Raw genomic sequence first — 24,645 nt, 5'->3', positions numbered from 1 at the left:
AGCGACCTGAATTCGGGTGACATCAAATCTAGTCACCCTCCTGCAGCAGCACGCGCTGCTCCCTGCAGTGGTATGCCACCGCATGTTCCTCCCTCTAATGGCCCCAGCCTGCTGATGGTCATGCAGGCCAATAACTTGCTCACACAATGATCAGTTTGTGTTCCACAAGGACTATTCGGCTCCAGACTTAATTCTAGCCTTGGTCCAAAGATGGAAAAAAGATCTGAATTCTAGAGTTGAGGTGAGAGTAACTGCCCTTGACATCAAAGCAGCATTTGACTAAGTGTGGCCTCAAGGAACCCTAATAAAATTTAAATCAATGGGAATCAAGGGGTAAACTCGTCACGACTGGATGTGGCAGTACTGCAGAGCTTTGATCTGATCCGTTGGTTGTGGGATCGCTTAGCTCTGTCTATAGCATGTTGCTTCCGCTGTTTAGCATGCATGTAGTTGTGTATTGTAGCTTCACCAGGTTGGCACCTCATTTTTAGCTACGCTTGGTGCTGCTCCTGACATGCTTTTCTACACTCCTCATTGAACCAGAGTTGATCCGCTGGCTTGACGGTATTTAGAGTGATAAATATGCCGAGCCATCAGGTTACAGATTGTGGTGGAATACAATTCTGCTGCTGCTGATGGACCATAGCACCTCATGGATACCCAATTTTAAGTTGCTAGATCTGTTCTGAATCTATCCCTTTTATTACATTGGTCGTGCCACACAATACGCTGGAGGGTGTCCTTAGTGTGAAGATGGGACTTTGTCTCCCCAAGGACTGTGCAGTGGTCACTTACCAATACCGTCATGGACCGATGGATCTGCGACGGATAGATTGCTGAGGATTAGATCAAGTATATTTTTCCCTCGTGTTGGCCTCCTGTCGCAGGCACAGTCTGACAACTATGTCCTTTAGGACTTGGTCAGTATTCGTGCTACTAAGCCACTCTTGGTGATGGACGTTGAAGTTTTCTGCCCAGAGTACACTCTGTGTCTCCAGGATGGAGACTCCAGGATAGTATGTTGCCTCCCTGGTGCAAGGGAAAAGGATGCCTTGGACCGGGTGCAGGACATTCTGAAAAGGGAGGGTGAACAGCCAGTTGTCGTGGTGCACATAGGTACCAACGATATAGGTAAAACTGATGAGGTCCTACGAGACGAATTTAGGGAGCTAGAAGCTAAATTAAAAAGTAGGATCTCAAAAGTCGTAATCTCAGGATTGCTACCAGTGCCACGTGCTAGTCAGAGTAGGAATCGCAGGATAGCTCAGATGAATACGTGGCTTGAGGAGTGGTGCAAAAGGGAGGGATTCAAATTCCTGGGACATTGGAAACGGTTCTGGGGAGGTGGGACCAGTACAAACCGGACAGGTCCTGCCCAGGTCTGCACCTGGGCAGGACCGGAACCAATGTCCTCGGGGGAGTGTTTGCTAGTGCTGTTGGGGAGGAGTTAAACTAACATGGCAGGGGGTGGGAACCTATGCAGGGAGACAGAGGGATATAAAATGGAGACAGAAGCAAAAGATAGAAAGGAGACTAGTAAAAGTGGAGGGCAGAGAAACCCAAGGCAAAAAAACAGAAAGGGCCACATTACAGCAAAATTCTAAAGGGGCAAAGTGTGTTAGAAAGACAAGCCTGAAGGCTCTGTGCCTCAATGCGAGAGGGGTATTTGGAATAAGGTGGACGAATTAACTGCGCAGACAGCAGTTAACGGATACGATGTAATTGGCATCATGGAGACATGGCTCCTGGGTGACCAAGGCTGGGAACTCAACATCCAGGGGTATTCAACATTTAGGAAGGATAGGTAGAGAGGAAAAGGAGGCGGGGTGGCATTGCTGGTTAAAGAGGAAATTAATGCAATAGTAAGGAGGGACATTAGCCTTGATGATGTGGAATCGGTATGGGTGGAGCTGCGGAATACCAAAGGGCAGAAGACGCCAGTGGGAGTTATGTACAGACCACCAAACAGTAGCAGTGAGGTTGGGGACAGCATCAAACAAGAAATAAGGGATGCGTGCAATAAAGGTACAGCAGTTATCATTGGCGACTTTAATCTACATATTGATTGGGCTAACCAAACTGGCAGTAATGCGGTGGAGGAGGATTTCCTGGAGTGTATTAGGGATGGTTTTCTCGACCAATATCAACTAGAGAGCTGGCCATCCTAGACTGGGTGATGTGTAATGAGAAAGAACTAATTATCAATCTTATTGTGCGAGGCCCCTTGGGGAAGAGTGACCATAATATGGTAGAATTCTTTACTAAGATGGAGAGTGACACAGTTAATTTGGAAACTAGGGTCCTGAACTTAAGGAAAGGTAACTTTGACGGTATGAGGTGTGAATTGGCTAGAATACACTGGCCAAGGATACTTAAAGGGTTGACGGTGGATAAACAATAGTAAACATTTAAAGATCACATGGATGAACTTCAGCAATTGTACATCCCTGTCTGGAGTAAAAATAAAACTGGGAAGGTGGCTCAACTGTGGCTAACAAGAGAAATTAAGGATGGTGTTAAAACTAAGGAAGAGGCATATAAATTGGCTAGAAAAAGTAACAAACCTGAGGACTGGGAGAAATATAAATTTCAACAGAGGAGGACTAAGGGTTTAATTAAGAGGGGGGAAATAGAGTATGAGAGGAAGCTTGCAGGGAACATAAAAACTGACTGCAAAAGCTTCTATAAATATGTGAAGAGAAAAAGATTAGTGACGACAAATGTAGGTCCCTTGCAGTCTGATTCAGGTGAATTTATAATGGGGAACAAAGAAATGGCAGACCTGATTCCGGAGATGAGGGAGTTACCTTATGATGATAGATTGAGTAGACTGGGTCTTTACTCGTTGGAGTTCAGAAGACTGAGGGGTGATCTTATAGAAACATTTAAAATAATGAAAGGGATAGACAAGATGGAGGCAGAGAGGTTGTTTCCACTGGTAGGGGAGACTAGAACGAGGGGGCACAGCCTCAAAATACGGGGGAGCCAATTTAAAACTGAGTTGAGAAGGAATTTCTTCTCCCAGAGAGTTGTGAATCTGTGGAATTCTCTGCCCAAGGAAGCAGTTGAGGCTAGCTCATTGAATGTATTCAAGTCACAGATAGATAGATTTTTAACCAATAAGGGAATTAAGGATTACGGGGAGCGGGCAGGTAAGTGGAGCTGAGTCCACGGCCAGATCAGCCATGATCTTGTTGAATGGCGGAGTAGGCTCAAGGGGCTAGATGGCCTATTCCTGTTCCTAATTCTTATGTTCTTATAATTGAACAACTACTTCGGTTCTGTCTTCACGAAGAAAGACACAAATAACCTTCCGAATGTACTAGGGGACAGTGGGTCTAGTGAGAAGGAGGAACTGCGGGATATCCTTATTAGGTGGGAAATTGTGTTAGGGAAATTGATGGGATTGAAGGCCGATAAATCCCCGGGGCCTGAGAATCTCCATCCCAGAGTACTTAAGGAAATGGCCCTAGAAATAGTGGATGCATTAGTGATCATTTTCAAACAGTCTATCGACTCTGGATCAGTTCCTATGGCTAATGTAACACCACTTTTAAAAAAAGGAGTGAGAGAGAAAATGGGGTATTATAGACCGGTTAGCCTGACATCAGTAGTGGGGAAAATGTTGGAATCAATCATTAAGGATGAAATAGCAGTGCATTTGGAAAGTAATGACAGGATCGGTCCAATTCAGCATGGATTTACGAAAGGGGAATCATGCTTGACGAATCTTCTGGAATTTTTTGAAGATGTAACTAGCAGAGTGAACAAGAGAGAACCAGTGGATGTGGTGTATTTTGGCTTTCAAAAGGCTTTTGACAAGGTCCCGCACAAGAGATTGGTGTGCAAAGGCAAAGCACATGGTATTGGGGGTAATGTACTGGCGTGGATAGAGAACTGGTTGGCAGACAGGAAGCAGAGAGTCGGGATAAACGGGTCCTTTTCAGAATGGCAGGCAGTGACTAGTGGAGTGCCCCAGGGCTCAGTGCTGGGACCCCAGCTCTTTACAAGATACACTAACGATTTGGATGAAGGAATTGAGTGTAATATCTCCAAGTTTGCAGATGACACTAAACTGGGTGGCGGTGTGAGGGGGCGCTAAGAGGCTGCAGGGTGACTTGGACAGGTTAGGTGAGTGGGCAAATGCATGGCAGATGCATATAATGTGGATAAATGTGTGGTTATCCATTTTGGGGACAAAAACACGAAGGCAGAATATTATCTGAATGGCGACAGATTAGGAAAAGGGGAGGTGCAACGAGACCTGGGTGCCATGGTTCATCAGTCATTGAAGGTTGGCATGCAGGTACAATTGGCGGTGAAGAAGGCAAATGGTATGTTGGCCTTCATAGCTAGCGGATTTGAGTATAGGAGCAGGGAGGTCTTACTGCAGTTGTTCAGGGCCTTTGTAAGGCCTCACCTGGAATATTGTGTTCAGTTTTGGTCTCTTAATCTGAGGAAGGACGTTCTTGCTATTGAGGGAGTGCAGCAAAGGCTCACCAGACTAATTCCAGGGATTGCTGGACTGTCATGAGAAGAGACTGGATCAACTGGGCCTTTATTCACTGGCGTTTAGAAGGATGAGAGGGGATCTCATAGAAACGTATAAGATTCAGACGGGTCTGGACAGGTTAGATGCGGGAAGAATGTTCCTGATGTTGGGGATGTCCAGAACCAGGGGACACAGTCTTAGGATAAGGGGTAGGCCATTTAGGACTGAGATGAGGAGAAACTTCTTCACTCAAGAGTTGTTAACCTGTGGAATTCCCTGCCGCAGAGAGTTGTTGATGCCAGTTCATTGGATAGATTCAAGAGGGAGTTAGATATGGCCCTTACGGCTAAGGGGATCGGAGAGAAAGCAGGAAAGTGGTACTGAGGGAATAATCAGCCATGATCTTATTGAATGGCGGTGCAGGCTTGAACGGATGAATGGCCTACTCCTGCACCTATTTTCTATGTGTCCTTGCTACCCTCAGTACTTCTTCAATATGTGGTGTTCAATATGGAGCAGTACTGATTCATTAGCTAAGGAATGACGGTAGGTGGTAATCAGCAGGGGGTTTCCTTACCCATGCATGACCTGATGCCAGCAGACTTCATGTGGTCCTGAGTCAATGTTGAGGACTCCCAGCGCAACTCCTTCCAACTGTATATCGCACTGGTGGTTATGTTGATGGCGGAGTCTGGAACGTTTTCTGAAAAGTATGACCATGTCAGGCTGTCACTTGACTAGTCTGTGGGACAGCTCTCCAGATGTTGCCACAATTCCCAATGTTAGTGAGGAGGACTTTGCCAGGTCGACTGGGCTGGTTGTGCCGTTGTTGTGCCCGAATCTGGTGCCAAGGTTGGTCCGCCCAGTTTTGCATGGCGATTTCAGAGGGCAGTTAAGAGTTAACCACATTGCTGTGGGTCTGGAGTCACATATAGGCCAGCAGATTTCCTTTCCTAAAGGACATTAGTGAACCAGATGAGTTTTTACAACAATCTGATAATTTTACCGTCCCTGATACTAGCTTTTTAATTCCAGATTTATTCAATTATTTAAATTTATACTCCCCATGGTGGGATTTGAACTCATGTAACCGGATCATTAGTCCAGACCTCTTGATTACTAGTCCAGTAACATAACCGGTATGCCACCGTATCTCACTTGTGGGGAAGAGAAAAACTAGAGGGTTATGCTGATAGGGTTGGATGAAGTAGGGTGGGAGGAGGCTTGTGTGAAGCATAAACACTAGCATAAACATTTGGGCCAAATGGCTTGTTTTGTGCTGTAGTCCTGTAATTCCATGTAATTCTATGTAACCTCGTGACAGTTCAGCTAATTTTAGTGGAGAAATCATGCCACTAAGCAGTTGAATAGAGTGGAAAGAGCAACACTTCAGGAATAGAAGCTCTACTTGTGGCCTGTGAGGCTTGTGTTGGTCACTCCTAAATTTTGGAGATCGATAATGTGTCCAGTCTTTTACCCCCACTGCATCATCTCTCTCTAATGGCATCTTAAGACATAGAATCACTAAGATCACCAATGCGCATTGTTTTACACCTTGAGACGGTTTTGGTGGGTTATATTCTATAAAGCAACATTAAAAATTTGGTGAATTTTCACGTTGCTTTATAGAATACAACTCCCTACTTAAATCTGTAGTTGCTACCAGGAATCTGATTCTAGTAATGCATCTGTTATGCAGCATTCATACTGCATTATTATGCCATTGTCTTGCTTGCTGACTCAGATAAAAAGCAAAATGCATTACAGTGTAGTTTTTCATCAGAACAGAGGAATTGTGAGGCTATGGAATGCAGTACTGAAGTTAACGATTCAAACAGAGGCAATATCAATGGGATGGGCACATGGGATTAGGATTACTACTTGTGTCGAGGATAAATACCAACATAGACTAGTAGACCAAGTGGCCTGTTTCTGTAATTCTGTGTCGTGTGGTGAGGCTACTGTTTGCATTACTGTGAATATTGGACCAAAACAGCACACGTAATGCAGTATTAAAAAAAATGGAACGGTGGTACTTTTTAATCCTTCTACTCCCTCTTCTTTTTCCCCCCACAGTCCACCAAACTGTGGGACTTGCTACTATTCAATTATTCCAATGAGAGAAAGCAAGTAAACACTGTTTTGGAAGCATGCCTATCCTGGTATCCATAGTGTAAGTAAAAGGCTGCACAGCAAGGAAATTAAAAGGACAAAACACCTGATGGAATTGGATATCATTGGCATGTTTTTACACTGATTTGAATCTAGTTGCTCTGGACATATGAAAGCCTTTTTTTTGTATGGTTCCGTTCCCCCGCTCCCCTGTAGACTTGTGCAGGTACCTACTTTCCAGAATCTCACCCAAATGAGTACAGACTGTAGCAGCACCAAAGCTGAATGTAGTCCTGTTCTCCCCGCAACGTGCTCTTTCTAGCAGGGTTCACTGGACATCAATTGTTCCAAAGAAAACAACCCCAGCCTATCCAAATTTTCCTCATAGCTAAAATTATCCAGTCCTGGCAGCATCCTCGTAAATCTCCTCTGTACCCACTCCAGTGCAATCACATCGTTCCTGTGATATGGTGACCGGAACTATACACTGTAATCTAGCTGTGGCCTAACTAGTGTTTTATACAGTTCAAGCATAGCTTCCCTGCTCTTATATTCTATGTCTCAGCTAATAAAGGAAAGTATCCTGTATGCCTTCTTAACCACCTTATGCTACCTTCAGAGATCTGTGGACAAACATTCGAAGGTCCCTTTGTTTCTCTACACTTCTCAGTGTCCTATCATTTATTGTGCATTCCCTTGCCTCGTTAACACTTACCAAATGCATTACCTCACACTTCCTCTTTGTATATTCACAATTGAGGTTTGCCAGCTGCATCCATGACTAAGGTCAGCTAACTCACCATACATTGTCCTTCAAACCTGGTGTGTATGGCTTAGTTGTAGATAGCCTTTAACAACAGAGCCATCGGCAGATACTTGATAGATTTGCAGTGCACAGCTACAGTTCCATTGGGCCCAAGTTTCGGATGTTGATTAGAACAGCGCACCTCCGTCAGTTAAGTCTGCTGTTTACGAAAAAAAGTGCGCCGAAATCCTACCTTGGAATTCTTTGGATCCTCCAAGAGCGTGGTGTGACGCATCGGAGTCTGAGGGGGGCGGAGCTAGTAGTATCGCAGTTAGCAGGGGGATGGAGCCAGGTCCTGGCGCTGAAAACAGTGCCGGGACCTCTGCACATGCGCGCTAGAGTGTGCCCAGGCCGAATGGGCTCAGTCATCAGCAAGCCCGCTGCCGCATTCAGTCTCTTTTCCCTCCCCGCACCCCCCTCCCGCCCCCGCATTCAAACTCCGTTCACCCCACCTCTTTCTTTCTGCAATTAAGTGCTTTATCTCTGCTCAATGCCTGCCAATAGTTGGGTTTATGCTTTGAGAAGAAATTAATTTTTAAAAATTTGCGTTGATATGTATGTAACAACTAGTTTGGTGGCTTAAATTGCTACACAGGTGAATCAACTCCATGCACCTTTGGGAAGCAAGACAAAGCCATCCCTTCTTTGCTGCAGCAGCTTTTATACAAGTCTCGCAATTCATTGAGCAGCAGGAATTCCCAGAAAGTACCTGCGTTGGCCAATTTAACAAGCAATCGCATGCATTGTAAGTTACTATTTGGCTCAGTACACAGTGAGATTTCACAGCTAGCGATCACAGCGGAAGAAAGCTTTACTTCCTGCACTAGAAATCCCACTGGAGGAACATAGATTTTGGGGACATGGTATTATAACTAGGAATAAATCATAAATGCTAATGGCAGAAAATTACACTAGATTCTTGAACACTTCAATATACTTTTATAGCTAGCATGCAAATTTGATGATTGCACCTAATTACCTGTTAAAAACGGTATTGTAATAAATGCACATTTACACAAAGTATGTACATCTTTCTTTCCCGAAATGAAAGTCAATTAATGTTTTATATAGCTTTGCGAGGAACAGAAACTCTTAATATAATTAAGACTGCAAAACCACGATGCAGCTTCTTCACATCGGTGGCTAGGATTTGCAGTTCCAATTTCAGCTACAAGCACCCCCATGGTCAGGTATAACCCAGGTTCAATAGAGTTATGCCTTTGCTGTACTAGAATTATCATATTAGATTCATGTTGTTGTAAATTTGGAGCAAAAGTTCTGCCACAAAGCAGCCAATTGATGGGTTCTGCTTCCAGCGATGCAATCTGAAAGTAATGTGAAGCCATAAAAAGTTATGCATTTCCAGCAAACAAGTGGAATTGGCACATCACACTGAGCACTCAAAGGAGGCATTTAGCCTCCGTTCAGCCTCCCGCCCTTCCTCATGTTCAACCCTTCCCCCCTCCCCTTTCCCCCTCCTCCTTCCCCCCTCTCTTCCCCACCTTCCTCCTCCCCACCTTCCTCCCTCCCCCCCTCCAACCCCTCCCCCCTCCAACCCCTCCCCCCTCCATCCTCCTCCCCCCTCCATCCCTTCTCCCCCCACCCCTCACTGACAGAAACACAGAGAGACACTGACAGAGACAGAGAGAGACACACTGACAAGAGACATAGAGAGACATGGACAGAAACACCTTCCCTTCACATAAAGGTAGGACTTCTATTTTTATTTGTTATTGATTGGTTGCTTATTACTTTGGTCTTGGTGCTTTAGGTGCAAGGTTCCTTCTATTTTTTATTTGTTAATTCATTGCTTATTACTTTTTGTGCTTCGTTTAGTGCTTGGTGCTTTAAATGTACTGCTTTGTTTAGTGCTTAGTGCTTTAAATGTACTTATGCTTCTTTAATGTTGTCGTGAAGGTGTTTAGTGCTTTGGAAAATCCTCTAACTTCCCTTCCCCGCTCCCCACCCTTGTTGATGTTGATGTGTCCACCTCAGCCGGTAGCCTACACTTGCTTATTTATAAAAAGAGAAACAATTGTCCTCACTCAGCAAATATAAGGCAAAGTATCATCGCAAGAGGTTTTAAGCCATTTTAAGTGATGTGTTTAATGCTTTAGTCCTTTGTATTTAATGCTTCCCACCCCCCGTCTCTGGCTACCTGCACTGAACTTAACTTAGGTAAGGTTTTTCAGAACTTACAAAAGTGGATACTTCTTCCATTCTAAGTTAGTTTGGAGTAAGTTTTCGTGGCCTAAACTTGCAAAACAGACCTAAGTGGCTGGACACACCCCCCTTTTTGAAAATAAAACTGAACTAAAACAAAACTAAACTAACTCACTAGAACTGGAGCAAACTAAATGCCGAGAATTGCGATTTCTAAGATACTCCAAACTAAAGTAGTTGCTCCAAAACTCCACCCGAAACTTGGGCCCAACTGGAGTAGGAGTGTTTCCTTGTTACCAGCCCTATACATTTAGTTAAGTTAAAATGATTTCTGATTTGAAATTCTATTATTCACGCCCAAATTGCACACTTGCTTACAGTATAACTTGTTGCACAATTACTACTGTATTTCAATTTTCTGTCGAACTAGTGCACAACACAATAACCATATAAATAAACCCTGTTATCTGAAATGCAGTATGCTGTGCCTGTAAAGAATGTAATAACACAATGATAACCTTTCTGCCCCTCCATCTCTCCTCCTTTAAGATGCTCCTTTAAACCTACTTCTTTGACCAAGCTTTTGATCACCTGTCTTAATATGATCCTATGTGGCTCAATGTCAGATATCTGCTAACTCTCCTGTGTGTTTTATTATGTTAAAGGTGCTATATAAATGCAAGTTGTTACTGTCATTATATATATATGTGAATTCTTCGTTAAAGACAGTTATGGCTTTGTTTTTTTTGTTCCAGTTGGTTTCGGAAATCAAGGCTAATGCCATTGAAAAGTTAAAGCTGAAAGACGAACAAGGTAAAGTATAGTTTTAAAGGTCATGGTATTTTCTTTATCTCCCTGCCCCTAAGATAACACTTATCTTGCCATCTGAGACCAGCTGCAGATAATTTTTAATCTTATTTGTAGCGATTCAATGTAGAATGAGTGGTGCTGGATTTGCTCATGTCTAAGCACTCAATGAACTGTTAACAATGCAATTGGATACCACAAGAAGAAATAAATGCCGTTCTACTGCTTGATATCACACTATTAAAATACTATATTACATACTGGTTGATCTGCCTATACATTGCTCATGGGCAAAAAAGTTGTCTCTTCCTGTGCTAAAGATGTTTTTGAGCACCTCAGTCGATTTAACTGTACATGGATCATGACCGCCCAGCCTGATTCTGCCTTTCCTGACACCTATACACCTGTACTTTCAGCAGGGAGACTCTGGGTAACAATTAGATTATATAAAAGTGCATAGGATATACAGCACAGAAACAGGCCATTCAGCCCAATACATGGCGGCGTTTATGGTCCACTCCAGCCTCCTCCCGTCTTCATCTAACTCTTATCAGCATAATCCTCTATCACCACCTCCCTCATATGTTTATTTTGCCTCCCCTTAAATCTATTTATACTATTCGCTTCAACCAATCCCTGTGGTAGAGAATTCCACATTATCACCACTCTCTTGGTAAAGAAGTTTCTTCTGTATTCCCTATTTGATTTCTTGGTGACTATTGATGGTCTCTAGTTTTTCCTCATCCCTCACAAGTAGAAACACACTCAAATTAGGAGCACAAATCATGGCTGATTTTCTCTTGCATGATCTAGGGATGTTACCTGAACCAGTGTAACACCCGACTGAAACAGATTATCTGGTCTTCGAAATATAGAAAATAGGTGCAGGAGTAGGCCATTCGGCCCTTCGAGCCTGCACCACCATTCAATAAGATCATGGCTGATCATGCAACTTGAGTACCTACTTTCCTGCTTTCTCTCCATACCCCTTGATCCCTTTAGCCGTAAGGGCCACATCTAATTCCCTTTTGAATGTATCTAACGAACTGGCCTCAGCAACTTTCTGTGGTAGAGAATTCCACAGGTTCGTAATTCTCGTGAGTGAAGAAGTTTCTCCTCATCTGGGTCCTAAATGGCTTACCCCTTATCCTGAGACTGTGACTCCTGGTTCTGGACTTCTCCAACGTCGGGAACATTCTTCCTGCATCTAACCTGTCCAATCCCATCAAAATGTTATATGTTTCCATGAGATCCCCTCTCATTCTTCGAAATTCCACTGAATATAAGCCTAGTCGATCCAATTTTTCTTCATATATCAGTCCTGTCATCCCGGGAATCAGTCTGGTAAACCTTCGCTGCACTCCCTCTATAGCAAGAATGTCCTTCCTCAGATTAGGAGACCAAAACTGCACACAGTACTCAAGGTATGGTCTTACCAAGGCCCTGTACAACTGCAGTAAGACCTCCCTGCTTCTATACTCAAACCCACTCGCTATGAAGGCCAGCATGCCATTTGCTTTCTTTACTGCCTGCTGTACCTGCATGCCTACCTTCAATGACTGATGTACCATGATACTCAGGTCTCGTTGCACCTCCCCTTTTACTAATCTGTCACCATTCAGATAATAATCTGCCTTCCTGTTTTTGCCACCAAAGTGGATAACCTCACACTTATCCACATTATACTGAATCTGCCATGCATTTGCCCATTCACCTAACCTGTCCAAGTCCCCCTGCAGCCTCCTAGCATCCTCTTCGCAGCTCGCACTGCCACCACCCAGCTTAGTGTCATCTGCAAACTTGGAGATATTACATTCAATCCCTTCATCCAAATCATTAATGTATATTGTAAATAGCTGGGGTCCCAGCACTGAACCCTGCGGCACCCCACTAGTCACTGCCTGCCATTCTGAAAAGGACCCGTTTATTCCCACTCTTTGCTTCCTGTCTGCCAACCAGTTCTCTATCCACATCAATATATTACCCCAATACCATGTGCCTCAATTTTGTGCACTAATCTCTTGTGTGGGATCTTGTCAAAAGCCTTTTGGAAAGTATACCACATCCACTGGTTCTCTCTTATCCACTCTACCTTACATCCTCAAAAAGCTCAAAGATTTGTTAAGCAATTTCCCTTTCATAAATCCATGCTGACTTCGACCGATCCTGTCACTGCTTTCCAAATGCGCTGCTATTACATCTTTAATAAATTGATTCCAGCATTTTCCCCACCACCGATGTCAGGCTAACCGGTCTATAATTCCCTGTTTTCTCTCTCCCTCCTTTTTTAAAAAGTGGCGTTACATTAGCTACCCTCCAATCCATAGCAACTGAACAAGAGTCCATGAAATGTTGGAAAATGACCACCAATGCATCCACTATTTCTAGGGCCACTTCCTTAAGTACTCTGGGATGCAGACTATCAGGCCCTGGGGATTTATCGGCCTTCAGTCCCTTCAATTTCCCTAACAACATTTCCTGACTAATAATGATTTCCCTCAGTTCCCCCTTCTCGCTGGACCCTCGGTCCCCTAGTATTTTTGGGAGGTTATTCGTGTCTTGCTTCGTGAAGACAGAACCAAAGTATTGGTTCAATTGGTCTGCCATTTCCTTGTTCCCCATTATGAATTCACCTGATTCTGACTGCAAGGGACCTACATTAGTCTTCACTAATCTTTTTCTCTTCACCTATCTATTGAAGCTTTTGCAGTCAGTTTTTATTTTCCCTGCAAGCTTACTCTCATACTCTATTTTCCCCCTCCTAATTAAACCCTTAGTCCTCCTCTGCTAAATTCTAAATTTCTCCCAGTCCTCAGGTTTGCTGCTTTTTCTGGCAAATTTATATGCCTCTTCCTTGGATTTAACACTTTCCCTAATTTCCCTTGTGAGCCACGTTGAGCCACCTTCTCTTTTTTATTCTTATGCCACACAGGGATGTACAATTGTTGTAGTTCATCCATGTGATATTTAAATGTCTGCCATTGCCTATCCACTGTCAACCCTTTAAGTATCATTCTCCAGTCTATCGTAGCCAATTCACGTCTCATACCGTCGAAGTTTCCTTTCTTTAAGTTCAAGACTCTAGTCTCTGAATTAACTGTCATTCTCCATCTTAATGAAGAATTCTACCATATTATGGTCACGCTTCCCCAAGGGGTCCCGCCCCGCACAACCAGATTGCTAATTAATCCTCTCTCGTTACACAAGACGCAGTCTAGGATGACCTGCTCTCTCGTTGGTTCCTCGACATATTGGTCTAGAAAGCCATCCCTTTTACACTTCAGGAAATCCTTCTCCACAGTATTGCTACCAGTTTGGTTAGCCCAATCAATATGTAGATTAAAGTCACCCATGATAATTGCTGTACCCTTATTGCATGGTCCCTAATTTCCTGTTTGATGCCATCCCCAACCTCCCTACGACTGTTTGATGGTCTGTACACAACTCCCACTAACGTTTACTGCCCTTTGATGTTTCGCAGCTCTACCCATATAGATTCCACGTCATCCACGCTCATGTCCTTCCTTACTATTGCGTTAATCTCCTCTTTAACCAGTAACGCTACCCCACCTCCTTTTCCTTCCTGTCTGTCTTTCCCGAATATTGGATACCCCTGGATGTTGAGTTCCCAGCCTTGTTTATCTTGGAGCCATGTCTGCGTAATCCCAATTACATCATATCCATACCCGTTATATGCGCAGTCAATTCATCCACCTTATTACGAATGAACCTCGCATTGAGACTCAAAGGCTTCAGGCTTGTTTTTTTAACACTCTTTCTCCTTTTAGACTTAGGTTGTAATGAGGCCCTTTTTTATTTTTGCCCTTGATTTCTCAAGTAGGACCTCAAAAGTAGTAATCTCAGGATTGCTACCAGTGCCACGTGCTAGTCAGAGTAGGAATCGCAGGATAGCTCAGATGAATACGTGGCTTGAGAAATGGTGCAGAAGGGAGGGATTCAAATTCCTGGGACATTGGAACCGGTTCTGGGGGAGGTGGGACCAGTACAAACCGGACGGTCTGCTCCTGGGCAGGATCGGAATCAATGTCCGAGGGGGGAGTGTTTGCTTGTGCTGTTAGGGAGGAGTTAAACTAATATGGCAGGGGGATGGGAACCTATGCAGGGAGACAGAGGGAAATAGAAGGGGGGCAGAAACAAAAGATAGAAAGGAGAATAGTAAAAGTGGAGGGTAGAGAAACCGAAGGCAAAAAGCAAAAAGGGCTACATTACAGCAAGATTCAAAAGAGGCAAAGTGTGTTAAAAAGACAAGCCTGAAGGCTCTGTGCCTCAATGCGAGGAGTATTCGGAATAAGGTGGATGAATTAACTGCGCAGATAGCAGTTAACAGATACGATGTGATTGGCATAACGGAGACATGGCTCCAGGGTGACCAAGGCTGGGAACTCAACATCCAAGGGTATTCAGCATTTAGGAAGGATAGACAGAAAGGAAAAGGAGGCGGGGTGGCGTTGCTGATTAAAGAGGAAATCAATGCAGTTGTAAGGAAGGACATTAGCCTGGATGATGTGGAATCAGTATGGGTGGAGCTGCGGAATTCCAAAGGGCAGAAAACGCTAGTGGGAGTTGTGTATAGACCACCAAATAGTAGTAGTGAGGTTGGGGACAGTATCAAACAAGAAATAAGGGATGTGTGCAATAAAGGTACAGCAATAATCATGGGCGACTTTAATCTACATATAGATTGGGCTAACCTAACTGGTAGCAATGTGGTGGAGGAGGATATCCTGGAGTGTATTAGGGATGGTTTTCTAGACCAATATGTCGAGGAACCAACCAGGGAGCTGGCCATCCTAGACTGGTGGATGTGTAATGAGAAGGGACTAATTAGCAATCTTGTTATGCGAGGCCCTTTGGGGAAAAGTGACCATAATATGGTAGAATTCCTTAATAAGATAGAGAGTGACAAAGTTAATTCGGAAACTAGGGTCCTGAACTTAAGGACGGTATGAGGTGTGAATTGGCTAGAATAGACTGGCAGAAGATACTTAAAGGGTTGACGGTGGATAAGTAATAGCAGACATTTAAAGATCACATGGATGAACTTCAGCAATTGTACATCCCTGTCTGAAGTAAAAATAAAACTGGGAAGGTGGCTCAACCATGGCTAACAAGGGAAAAATAAGGATAGTGTTAAAACCAAGGAAGAGGCATATAAATTGGCTAGAAAAAGCAACAAACCTGAGGACTGGGAGAAATTTAGAATTCAACAGAGGAGGACTAAGGGTTTAATTAAGAAGGGGAAAATAGAGTACGAGAGGAAGCTTGCAGGGAACATAAAAACTGACTGCAAAAGCTTCTATAAATATGTGAAGAGAAAAAGATTAGTGAAGACAAACGTAGGTCCCTTGCAGTCGGATTCAGGCGAATTTATAATGGGGAACAAAGAAATGGCAGACCAATTGAACCAATACTTCGGTTCTGTCTTCACAAAGGAAGCTACAAATAATCTTCCGAATGTACTGGGGGCAGTGGGTCTAGTGAGAATGAGGAACTGAAAGATATCCTTATTAGGCGGGAAATTGTGTTAGGGAAATTGATGGGATTAAAGGCCGATAAATCCCCGGGTCCTGATAGTCTGCATCCCAGAGTACTTAAGGAAGTGGCCCTAGAAATAGTGGATGCATTGGTGATCATTTTCCAACAATCTATCGACTCTGGATCAGTTCCTATGGACTGGAGGGTAGCTAATGTAACGGCACTTTTTAAAAAAGGAGGGAGAGAGAAAGTGAGTAATTATTGACCGGTTAGCCTGACATCAGTAGTGGGGAAAATGTTGGAATCAATCATTAAGGATGAAATAGCAGCTCAGTTGGAAAGCAGTGACAGGATCGGACAGGAAAGGAAATTATGCTTGACGAATCTTCTGGAATTTTTTGAGGATGTAACTAGTAGAGTGGACAAGGGAGAACCAGTGGATGTGGTGTATTTGGACTTTCAAAAGGCTTTTGAAAAGGTCCCACACAAGAGATTGATGTACAGAATCAAAGCGCATGGTATTGGGGGTAATGTACTGACATGGATAGAGAACTGGTTGGCAGACAGAAAGCAGAGAGTCGGGATAATCGGGTCCTTTTCAGAATGGCAGGCAGTTCCTAGTGGGATGCCCCAGGGCTCAGTGATGGGACCCCAGCTCTTTACAATATACATTAACGATTTGGATGAAGGAATAGAGTGTAATATCTCCAAGTTTGCGGATGACACTAAACTGGGTGACGGTGTGAGCTGTGAGGAGGACGCTAAGAGGCTGCAGGGTGACTTGGACAGATTAGGTGAGTGGGCAAATACATGGCAGATGCAGTATAATGTGGATAAATGTGAGGTTATCCATTTTGGGGACAAAAACACGAAGGCAGAATATTATCTGAATGGAGGCAGACTAGAAAAAGGGGAGGTGCAACGAGACCTGGGTGTCATGATTCATCAGTCACTGAAAGTGGGCACGCAGGTACAGCAGGCAGTAAAGAGGGCAAATGGTATGTTGGCCTTCATAGCTAGGGGATTTGAATATAGGAGCAGGGAAGTCTTACTGCAGTTGTACAGGGCCTTAGTGAGGCCTCACCTGGAATATTGTGTTCAGTTTTGGTTTCCTAGTCTGAGAAAGGACGTTCTTGCTATTGAGGGAGTGCAGCGAAGGTTCACCAGACTGATTCCAGGGATGGCTGGGCTGTCATATGAGGAGAGACTGGATCAACTGGGCTTTTATTCACTGGCGTTTAGAAGGATGAGAGGGGATCTCATAGAAACATATAAGATTCTGACGGGACTGGACAGGTTAGATGCGGGAAGAATGTTCTCGATGTTGGGGAAGTCCAGAACCAGGGGACATAGTCTTCGGATAAGGGGTAGGCCATTTAGGACTGAGATGAGGAGAAACCTCTTCACTCAGAGAGTTGTTGACCTGTTGAATTTCCTGCCGCAGAGTTTTGTTGATGCCAGTTCATTGGATATATTCAAAAGGGAGTTAGATATGGCCCTTACAGTTCAGGGAATCAAGGGGTATGGAGAGAAAGCAGGAAAGGGGTACTGAAGGAATGATCTTATTGAATGGTGGTGCAGGCTCGAAGGGCCGAATGGCCTCCTCCTGCACCTATTTTCTATGTTTCTCTGCCCTCCACTCTTGCTTTTCTCCTTCCTACCTTTTGCTTCTGCCCCCATTTTAACTTCCCTCTGCCTCCCGGCATAGAATCCCATCCTCCTGCCATTTTAGTTGAAACCCTCCCCATCGGCACTAGTAAACACTCTGCCTAGTACATCGGTTCCGGTCCTGCCCAGGTGCAGACCGTCTGGTTTGTACTGGTTGCACCTCCCCCAGAACCGGTTCCAATGGGCCCAAGTTTCCACATGATTCGCGCCTGATTTTTAGGAGCAACTGGTGGAGAACGGACTATTTTAGAAATCGCAATTCTCCACATTTTTGATTCTGCAGTTCTAGTCAGGTAGAACAGTTCTAGTTTAGAACAGAATTTTTTCTTCAAAAGGGGGCGTGTCCGACCACTGACGCCTGATTTCAAAGTTTCCACAGTGAAAATGTACTCCAAACTAAAGTAGAATGGAGCCAGTGAAGATTTTTGTAGAACTGAAAAAACCTGTTCTACACATTAAAAAATCAGGCGCAGGTTACAAATTAGGCGTCCAGAACGAGGTGGGGGGGAGGGGAGGGGAAGGGAACTCATTAAATTCGACAATAAATCCTTATTTATACTTCTACAAATATTATACAAATAAATCCAACCTGAATAAACATTTATAAGCCACGAAAAGATTAAATAAACCATCTTCCTACCTGTGTGAAAGTGCTTCAGCCAGGGAAAATTCTGCAGCCGTTCGTGCCGCTGAGCGGGAGGGGGAGAGAGAGAGAGAGAGAGAGGGGGGTGGAGAGAGGAGAGAGAGAGGGGGGAGGAGAGAGAGAGGGGGGGGGAGGGAGTGAGGGAGAGAGAGGGGAGGGAGGAGAGGGGGAGAGAGAGGGAGGGGGAGAGAGAGAGAGAGAGGGGGCGGCGTCGGGTCGGGGAACAGGAGCGCGGGTCGGGTCAGTCGCGGGGGGGGGGGGGAGCAGGTGTCGGGTCGGGGCGGGGGAACGGATGTCGGGTCGGGTCTGGTCGGCGGGCGGGGGGGGGGGGGGTGGTGGGGAGCGAGTGTTGGGTCTGGTCAGGCGGGGAGCAGGAGCTGGCCGTGGGAGGAGCCCCAGTGAGGCCATTGGGCCAGGGCTAGGGGCTGCGTGCTTCGGGCCCCTCCCACACAGTTCGGCGCCTGGAGCTACTGCACTTGCGTGCCGACTGTAGCGCGCATGTGCAGAGGTCCCGGCACTGTTTTCAGCGCCGGGACCTGGCTCCACCCCCCCACAGCTCGTGCTGACTGCGCCAAGGGCCAGAGGACCTGTAAGTAGGTGCAGACTACCGAGGATTTTTTTAGGCGCCAGCTCGGAGGGGCGCCCGTTTTTTTTCTTGTGGAAACTTGGGCCCATTGTCCCAGGAATTTGAATCCCTCCCTTCTACACCACTCCTCAAGCCACATATTCATCTGAGCTATCCTGCGATTCCTACTCTGACTAGCACATGGCACTGGTAGCAATCCTGAGATTACTACTTTTGAGGTCCTACTTTTTAATTTAGCTCCTAGCTTCCTAAATTCATCTTGTAGGACCTCATCCCGTTTTTTTTCCTATATCGTTGGTACCTATATGCATCACGACAACTGGCTGTTTACCCTCCCCCCTCCAAAATGTCCTGCACCCGCTCCGAGACATCCTTGACCCTTGCACCAGGGAGGCAACATACCATCCTGGAGTCTCGTTTGCGGCCGCAGAAACGCCTATCTATTCCTCTTGCAATGGAATCCCCTATCACTATAGCTCTCCCACTCTTTTTCCTGCCCTCCTGTGCAGCAGAGCCACCCCTGGTGCCATGGACTTGGCTGCTGCTGCCTTCCTCCGATCAGTCATCTCCCCCAACAGTACCCAAGGTGGTGTTTCTGTTTTGGAGGGCGATGACCGCAGGTGACCCCTGCACTACCTTCATTCCACTGCTCTGCCTGATGGTCACCCATTCCCTATCTGCCTGTGTAACCTTTACCTGCGGTGTGACCAACTCACTAAATGTGCTATTCACGATATTCTCAGCATCGCGGATGCTCCAGAGTGAATCCATGCACAGCTCCAGTGCCGCAATGCGGTCTGTCAGGAGCTGCAGCTGGATATACTTCCTGCACATGTCGTTGTCAAGGACACTGTAAGCATCCCTGACTTCCCACATAGTACAGGAGGAGCATGACACGGGCCTGGGTTCTCCTGCCATGACTTAACCCTTAAATTAACCGAATTGATAACCACACCAAAGGTTTCTTACTGATAAAAGAAAACGAAAAAGATTAAATACTCACCAATCCACCAGCCAATCACTTACCCGCTTGGCTGTGACGTCACACTTCGATTTATTTTTACTTCTTTGTTTACCTTCTGCCCCTGCACCAGCTGGCTTCTCCGACTGCTGGGCCCCCTTTTATGGGCCTCGCTACTCCCAACTTACTTCGCTCCGACCTCCGCCACTCCTGCGACTCTCCAGTTCCCGTTCTTTTTAAACTGCCCACTTCTCTCCAGCTCCCGCTCTTTTTAAACTGCCCGCTCCTTTCCGGCTCCCGCTCTTTTTGTTTGTAGGACTTGCCGTGTGCAAATTGGCTGCCACGTTTCCTACATTACAACAGTGACTATAATCCAGAAGTATTTAATTGGTTGTAAGGTGTTTTGGGACATCCTGAGGTCATGAGAGGCGTTATATAAATGCAAGTTCGTTCTTTCTTTCTTCCTGCTACTTTAGCTAAGATCTGCTCACTCAGCCAGTCTGGGAATCTAATGGAATCTTCTTACTGTATGGTTCCATTTCATATTCAGCAGTAGATTTATCAACTAGACAGTTCGGAATAGAGATATAAATTGAATCTTTTTGCAAATAAATTTGAGTTAAAACATCAGCTTTTTGTGTGTCTGTTGATAACTGCTATATGTTGATCTGGTTAATTTGGCATTTCTCTATTTTACAGAAGATGGAACGTGTTTGAGACCAATTGACAGAACTGGAAAACTCCTCCCTCCAGGTGGGTGATTCCCTCCAGACAGTGTAGTACTATTGCAGTGGCCCGTATAAGGGTTACATTTTAGGAATCTTTCCTGTGTCCTGAATTTCTGCTTGATTTGATTTCTCATCAGTGAATTCTCCTGCTTTAAAGCTTGCAGTCATACACAATTATATCTTCTAACCCCCCCTCAACATCTGTTTCCATCTTATTGCATGTTCCCTTTTTATCTATAGTCTGCGAAGATTTGACTGTGAAGGGCATTGGATTGAAAACAGGAAGCAGCTTGGCACTTTGTCCTGGCCATACTCCAACAGACACACAGGTAAGAAGCGAGGTCAGGGCTGTTTCCTGTATATATTGGCAGGTGCCATTTTTTCCATTTAAAACTATCATTGCTAAGAATATATTCTTAATTGGGCATCAGTTGTAGCTATTAATCTTAAATTTAATCTATTAATGTTGTACCTATTCCCTGACTCATTTATTGCTACCTGTAGGAGAATTACGTTTAAACTATGTTTTGGGAGTTTTGGGCTACATTTAAAGAAACTAAAACATTTAATTTTAAAGCAGAACTGAATTAAAAGTACCACTGAAATTCTCTGGTGTGATGCTGCATACAGAATTCACGTGCCCAATGTGAGGAGGTCAAATAGCACATACAAGATGCCTCCTTAAACTCTACCCATATAGCCTAGAAAACCAGCATACAATGATCTAAAAAAGCAAAATACAGCAGATGCTGGAAATGTGAAATAAAACAGAAAATGCTGGAAGTGCTCTGCAGGTCGGGCAGCATCTGTGGAGAGAGAGAGATGAACAGAGTTAATGTTTCAGGTCGATGACCTTTTATCAGACTGGGCAGATGTTGGAGATGAACAGCTTTTAAGCAAATAAAAAAAGGAGAAAATGGAGGCAGGAAAAGAACAAAGAGAAAGATGTGGAATAGGGTGGATGGCAGGAGTGATTTAAATGACAAAGGTGATGATGTGCAGAGCAAAAGAAGGTGATAATGAAACAAATATAAAAACAAAATTGTCAGATTGTCGTAAAACGCATCTGGTTCACTAATGTCCTTTAGATAGGAAATTTGCTGTCTTTACCCAGTCTGGCCGATATGGCGACTCCAGACCCACAGCAATGTAGTTGACTCTTAACAACCCTCTGAAATGGCCTAGCAAGCCATTCAGTTGTAACAAACCGCTACGAAAAACAATAAGAAGAATAAATAATAAATAAATAACAGAAAATGCTGGAAATACTCAGCTGGTCAGGCAGCATCTGTGGAAAGACAAACAGACTTAACGTTTCAGGTCAATGACCTTTCGTCAGAAAGGCTGTATATCTCTCACTTTCATCTTTAGTGACCAGACGTTTATAATTTGTAGCAATTACCCCAGTTATCTTTGTTAATAGACTTTAAACAGCGCTAGTAGCACTTCATTGTGTTATTAACACCTCATCAGTCATTGAAAGTTGGCATGCAGGTACAGCAGGCGGTGAAGAAGGCAAATGGCCTTCATAGCTAGGGGATTTGAGTATAGGAGCAGGGAGGTCTTACTGCAGTTGTACAGGGCCTTGGTGAGGCCTCACCTGGAATATTGTGTTCCGTTTTGGTCTCCTAATCTGAAGAAGGACGTTCTTGCTATTGAGGGAGTGCAGCGAAGATTCACCAGACTGATTCTCGGGATAGCTGGACTGACATATGAGAAGAGACTGGATCAACTGGGCCTTTATACACTGGCGTTTAGATGGATGAGAGGGGATCTCATAGAAACGTATAAGATTCTGACGGGACTGGACAGGTTAGATGCGGGAAGAATGTTCCCGATGTTGGGGAAGTCCAGAACCAGGGGACACAGCCTTAGGATAAGGGGTAGGCCATTTAGGACTGAGATGAGGAGAAACTTCTTCACTCAGAGAGTTGTTAACCTGTGGAATTCCCTACCTCAGAGAGTTGTTGATGCCAGTTCACTGGATATATTCAAGAGGGAGTTAGATATGGCCCTTACGGCTAAAGGGATATGGAAAGAAAGCAGGAAAGGGGTACTGAGGGAATGATCAGCCATGATCTTATTGAATGGTGGTGCGGGCTCGAAGGGCCGAATGGCCTACTCCTGCACCTATTTTCTATGTTTCTATGTTTCTTCATGCCGATAGACCCCATATGACCTCATCTTCAACTTTAGTTTGTTTTTAACCTCCTTATTTATCCACGGCATTCTGAAACTTCAAGTAGTTTCTTTTTTAATGGTATTTATTAATCTTTGCAATGACCCGGATTTCATTACCCCTCTGAAACTGACCACAATTCAGGATTAGGCGCATGCACATCTAAGCGTGGAAATCCTGAGGCTACAGTCAATCAGTCACTGCTCTAACACAGGCTGCCCCCAAAGTCGGTAATCAGTGAAATTCCTGAGCTTATCCACGTTAATATCGCTGTTAAATATTCTATTAAATGTTAAGCCTTGTTAGAATAGATATAATTGGGGTATTAACAGGGTATTTGTGCAATGTCACATTTCTCCATAATGTTAAAAATTACAATTAAAAAAAATAAAAATTTGTTCATGATATTTCAACTTCTACCTTATCCACATGTGAATGTCCCAATCTTTATTTTGCTCGTTAACATTTTTAAAAATTGAGGATAAAAGCTGCTTTTTATTTCTTGGTTTGCTGTCTGAGAATTCTGCAGTGTGATTGGCTGCTTAGACAGCTTGATGACATCATTGCTGCATCGCTCTGGGAATCCCCTATTCACAGCACTACAATCAATTACACGCCGAGAAACCTCAAGTTTTTGCCAGAGATCACGAGATCAACGACAAGCGTCTTTGCTTTGCCGCTGACCGCAATACGGGCCAATGTCTTTTTTAAACATATTCCATTGTTGAACAATATATTATGGGCACCACTCCCAAGATGCTTACCCACATATGACTCATCTACTTGAACTCATAACTAGATCTAGCAAAGCCTTGTCCTGTGTAGGCATACACACACAATGCTTGAGAATGGAGTCCTGTATACATTTTAGGAATTCAATTTCCCATTCTCCATTTACTTTATCTGTCCCAATCAATGAGGGATTAATTAAAGACTCCTAGAATCAAAATGTTATTATTCCTATTCATCCCCCTGATTTGCCTGCAGATTTACTCTTGTATTTCCCTCCCACAGTTAGGGAGTTTATATTGCAACCCCACTGATGTAACAATCCCTTTTTCATCTTGATCTCTAACTGTATTGATTCAGTCTAAGCCTCTTTGTTTTTCACATCCGTTTTAATCCTACTGGATTAGACTTTTAAAATGATCTTCATGGAATTTCTCCCTGCACAACATGCTATTCCCTGGACCAATTAGATAGCCTGGTGTCTTGAACTTTATACCCAGAAGTAATGCAAGAATTGTTCAAAATACCTTTACTACTACTTTTCCTTGTTGAAGAAATAGCTCATGAGGAGCCAACTCTAAGCATTTTGTGGCATAGCATGTTGACACACAAGTGCCATATTCTACTATGTTTATTTGTATCAGATTTTCCAGAATTCCCTCAGACTTTGAGAGTCGTTGCAAAAGTACTTTGTGTCACTCATTTTAATTGACTTTTTCCCCCTTTAGCTGTTCCTGTATTTTGCTGTTGGAGACAGTCTTCACTTAAGCCCTGAAATGGAGATTGTGGCAGAACAGAGCATCTCTGTCCGAGAGGTAAATATATGGGCAGATGTACACCACAAGAGATTTTTCTGTAACTTTTATTGTAAAGTTCTTTTGTGTGAATTTTATATCACTACATTCAGACTTTTCTATGAATGATGGATCCTGCATAAGGAATAAATTCTATTCTGCATGTGTATGTTCAATACCTCTATTGCATGAATGAAAGCTATTGTATTGAAGTTTACTAATAAATAAAATCTTGTAATGAATACAGAGCAGTGTACAAGTATTTTAAGAAAGGTTATGTAGAGGAACATAGGAACAGGAGTAAGTCATTTTTCTCGTTGAGCCTGTTCTGCCATTCAGTTAGATCATGGCTGATCTGTATCATAAACTCTATCTACCCACCATAGTTCCGTAACACTTAATATCCTTGCCGAACAATTATTCCCCTTGTAACTCTCTTCTAGGTATTCGTTATTCTCTACTAGATATTCTAGGATATAGTA

The 24,645-nt window shown here is 44.0% G+C and overlaps 1 protein-coding gene across 3 annotated transcripts in view; it reads left to right on the top strand.

Moving 5' to 3' along the window:
• Nucleotides 1-24,645, top strand: part of usp40 (ubiquitin specific peptidase 40) — a 227,813-nt gene that overhangs the window by 139,633 nt on the left and 63,535 nt on the right. For all 3 annotated transcript variants that reach the window (XM_070876177.1, XM_070876175.1, XM_070876176.1), the window contains exons 18-21: nucleotides 10,328-10,385; nucleotides 20,433-20,486; nucleotides 20,702-20,790; nucleotides 24,098-24,184. In XM_070876177.1, coding sequence (XP_070732278.1) covers nucleotides 10,328-10,385; nucleotides 20,433-20,486; nucleotides 20,702-20,790; nucleotides 24,098-24,184 — 288 coding nt within the window. The remainder of the gene's footprint in view (nucleotides 1-10,327; nucleotides 10,386-20,432; nucleotides 20,487-20,701; nucleotides 20,791-24,097; nucleotides 24,185-24,645) is intronic.

The sequence above is a fragment of the Pristiophorus japonicus genome, chromosome 3, assembly GCF_044704955.1.
Source record: "Pristiophorus japonicus isolate sPriJap1 chromosome 3, sPriJap1.hap1, whole genome shotgun sequence".
In the NCBI taxonomy this organism is placed as follows: Eukaryota; Metazoa; Chordata; class Chondrichthyes; family Pristiophoridae; genus Pristiophorus; species Pristiophorus japonicus.
This window is presented reverse-complemented; position numbering and strand designations above follow the sequence as displayed.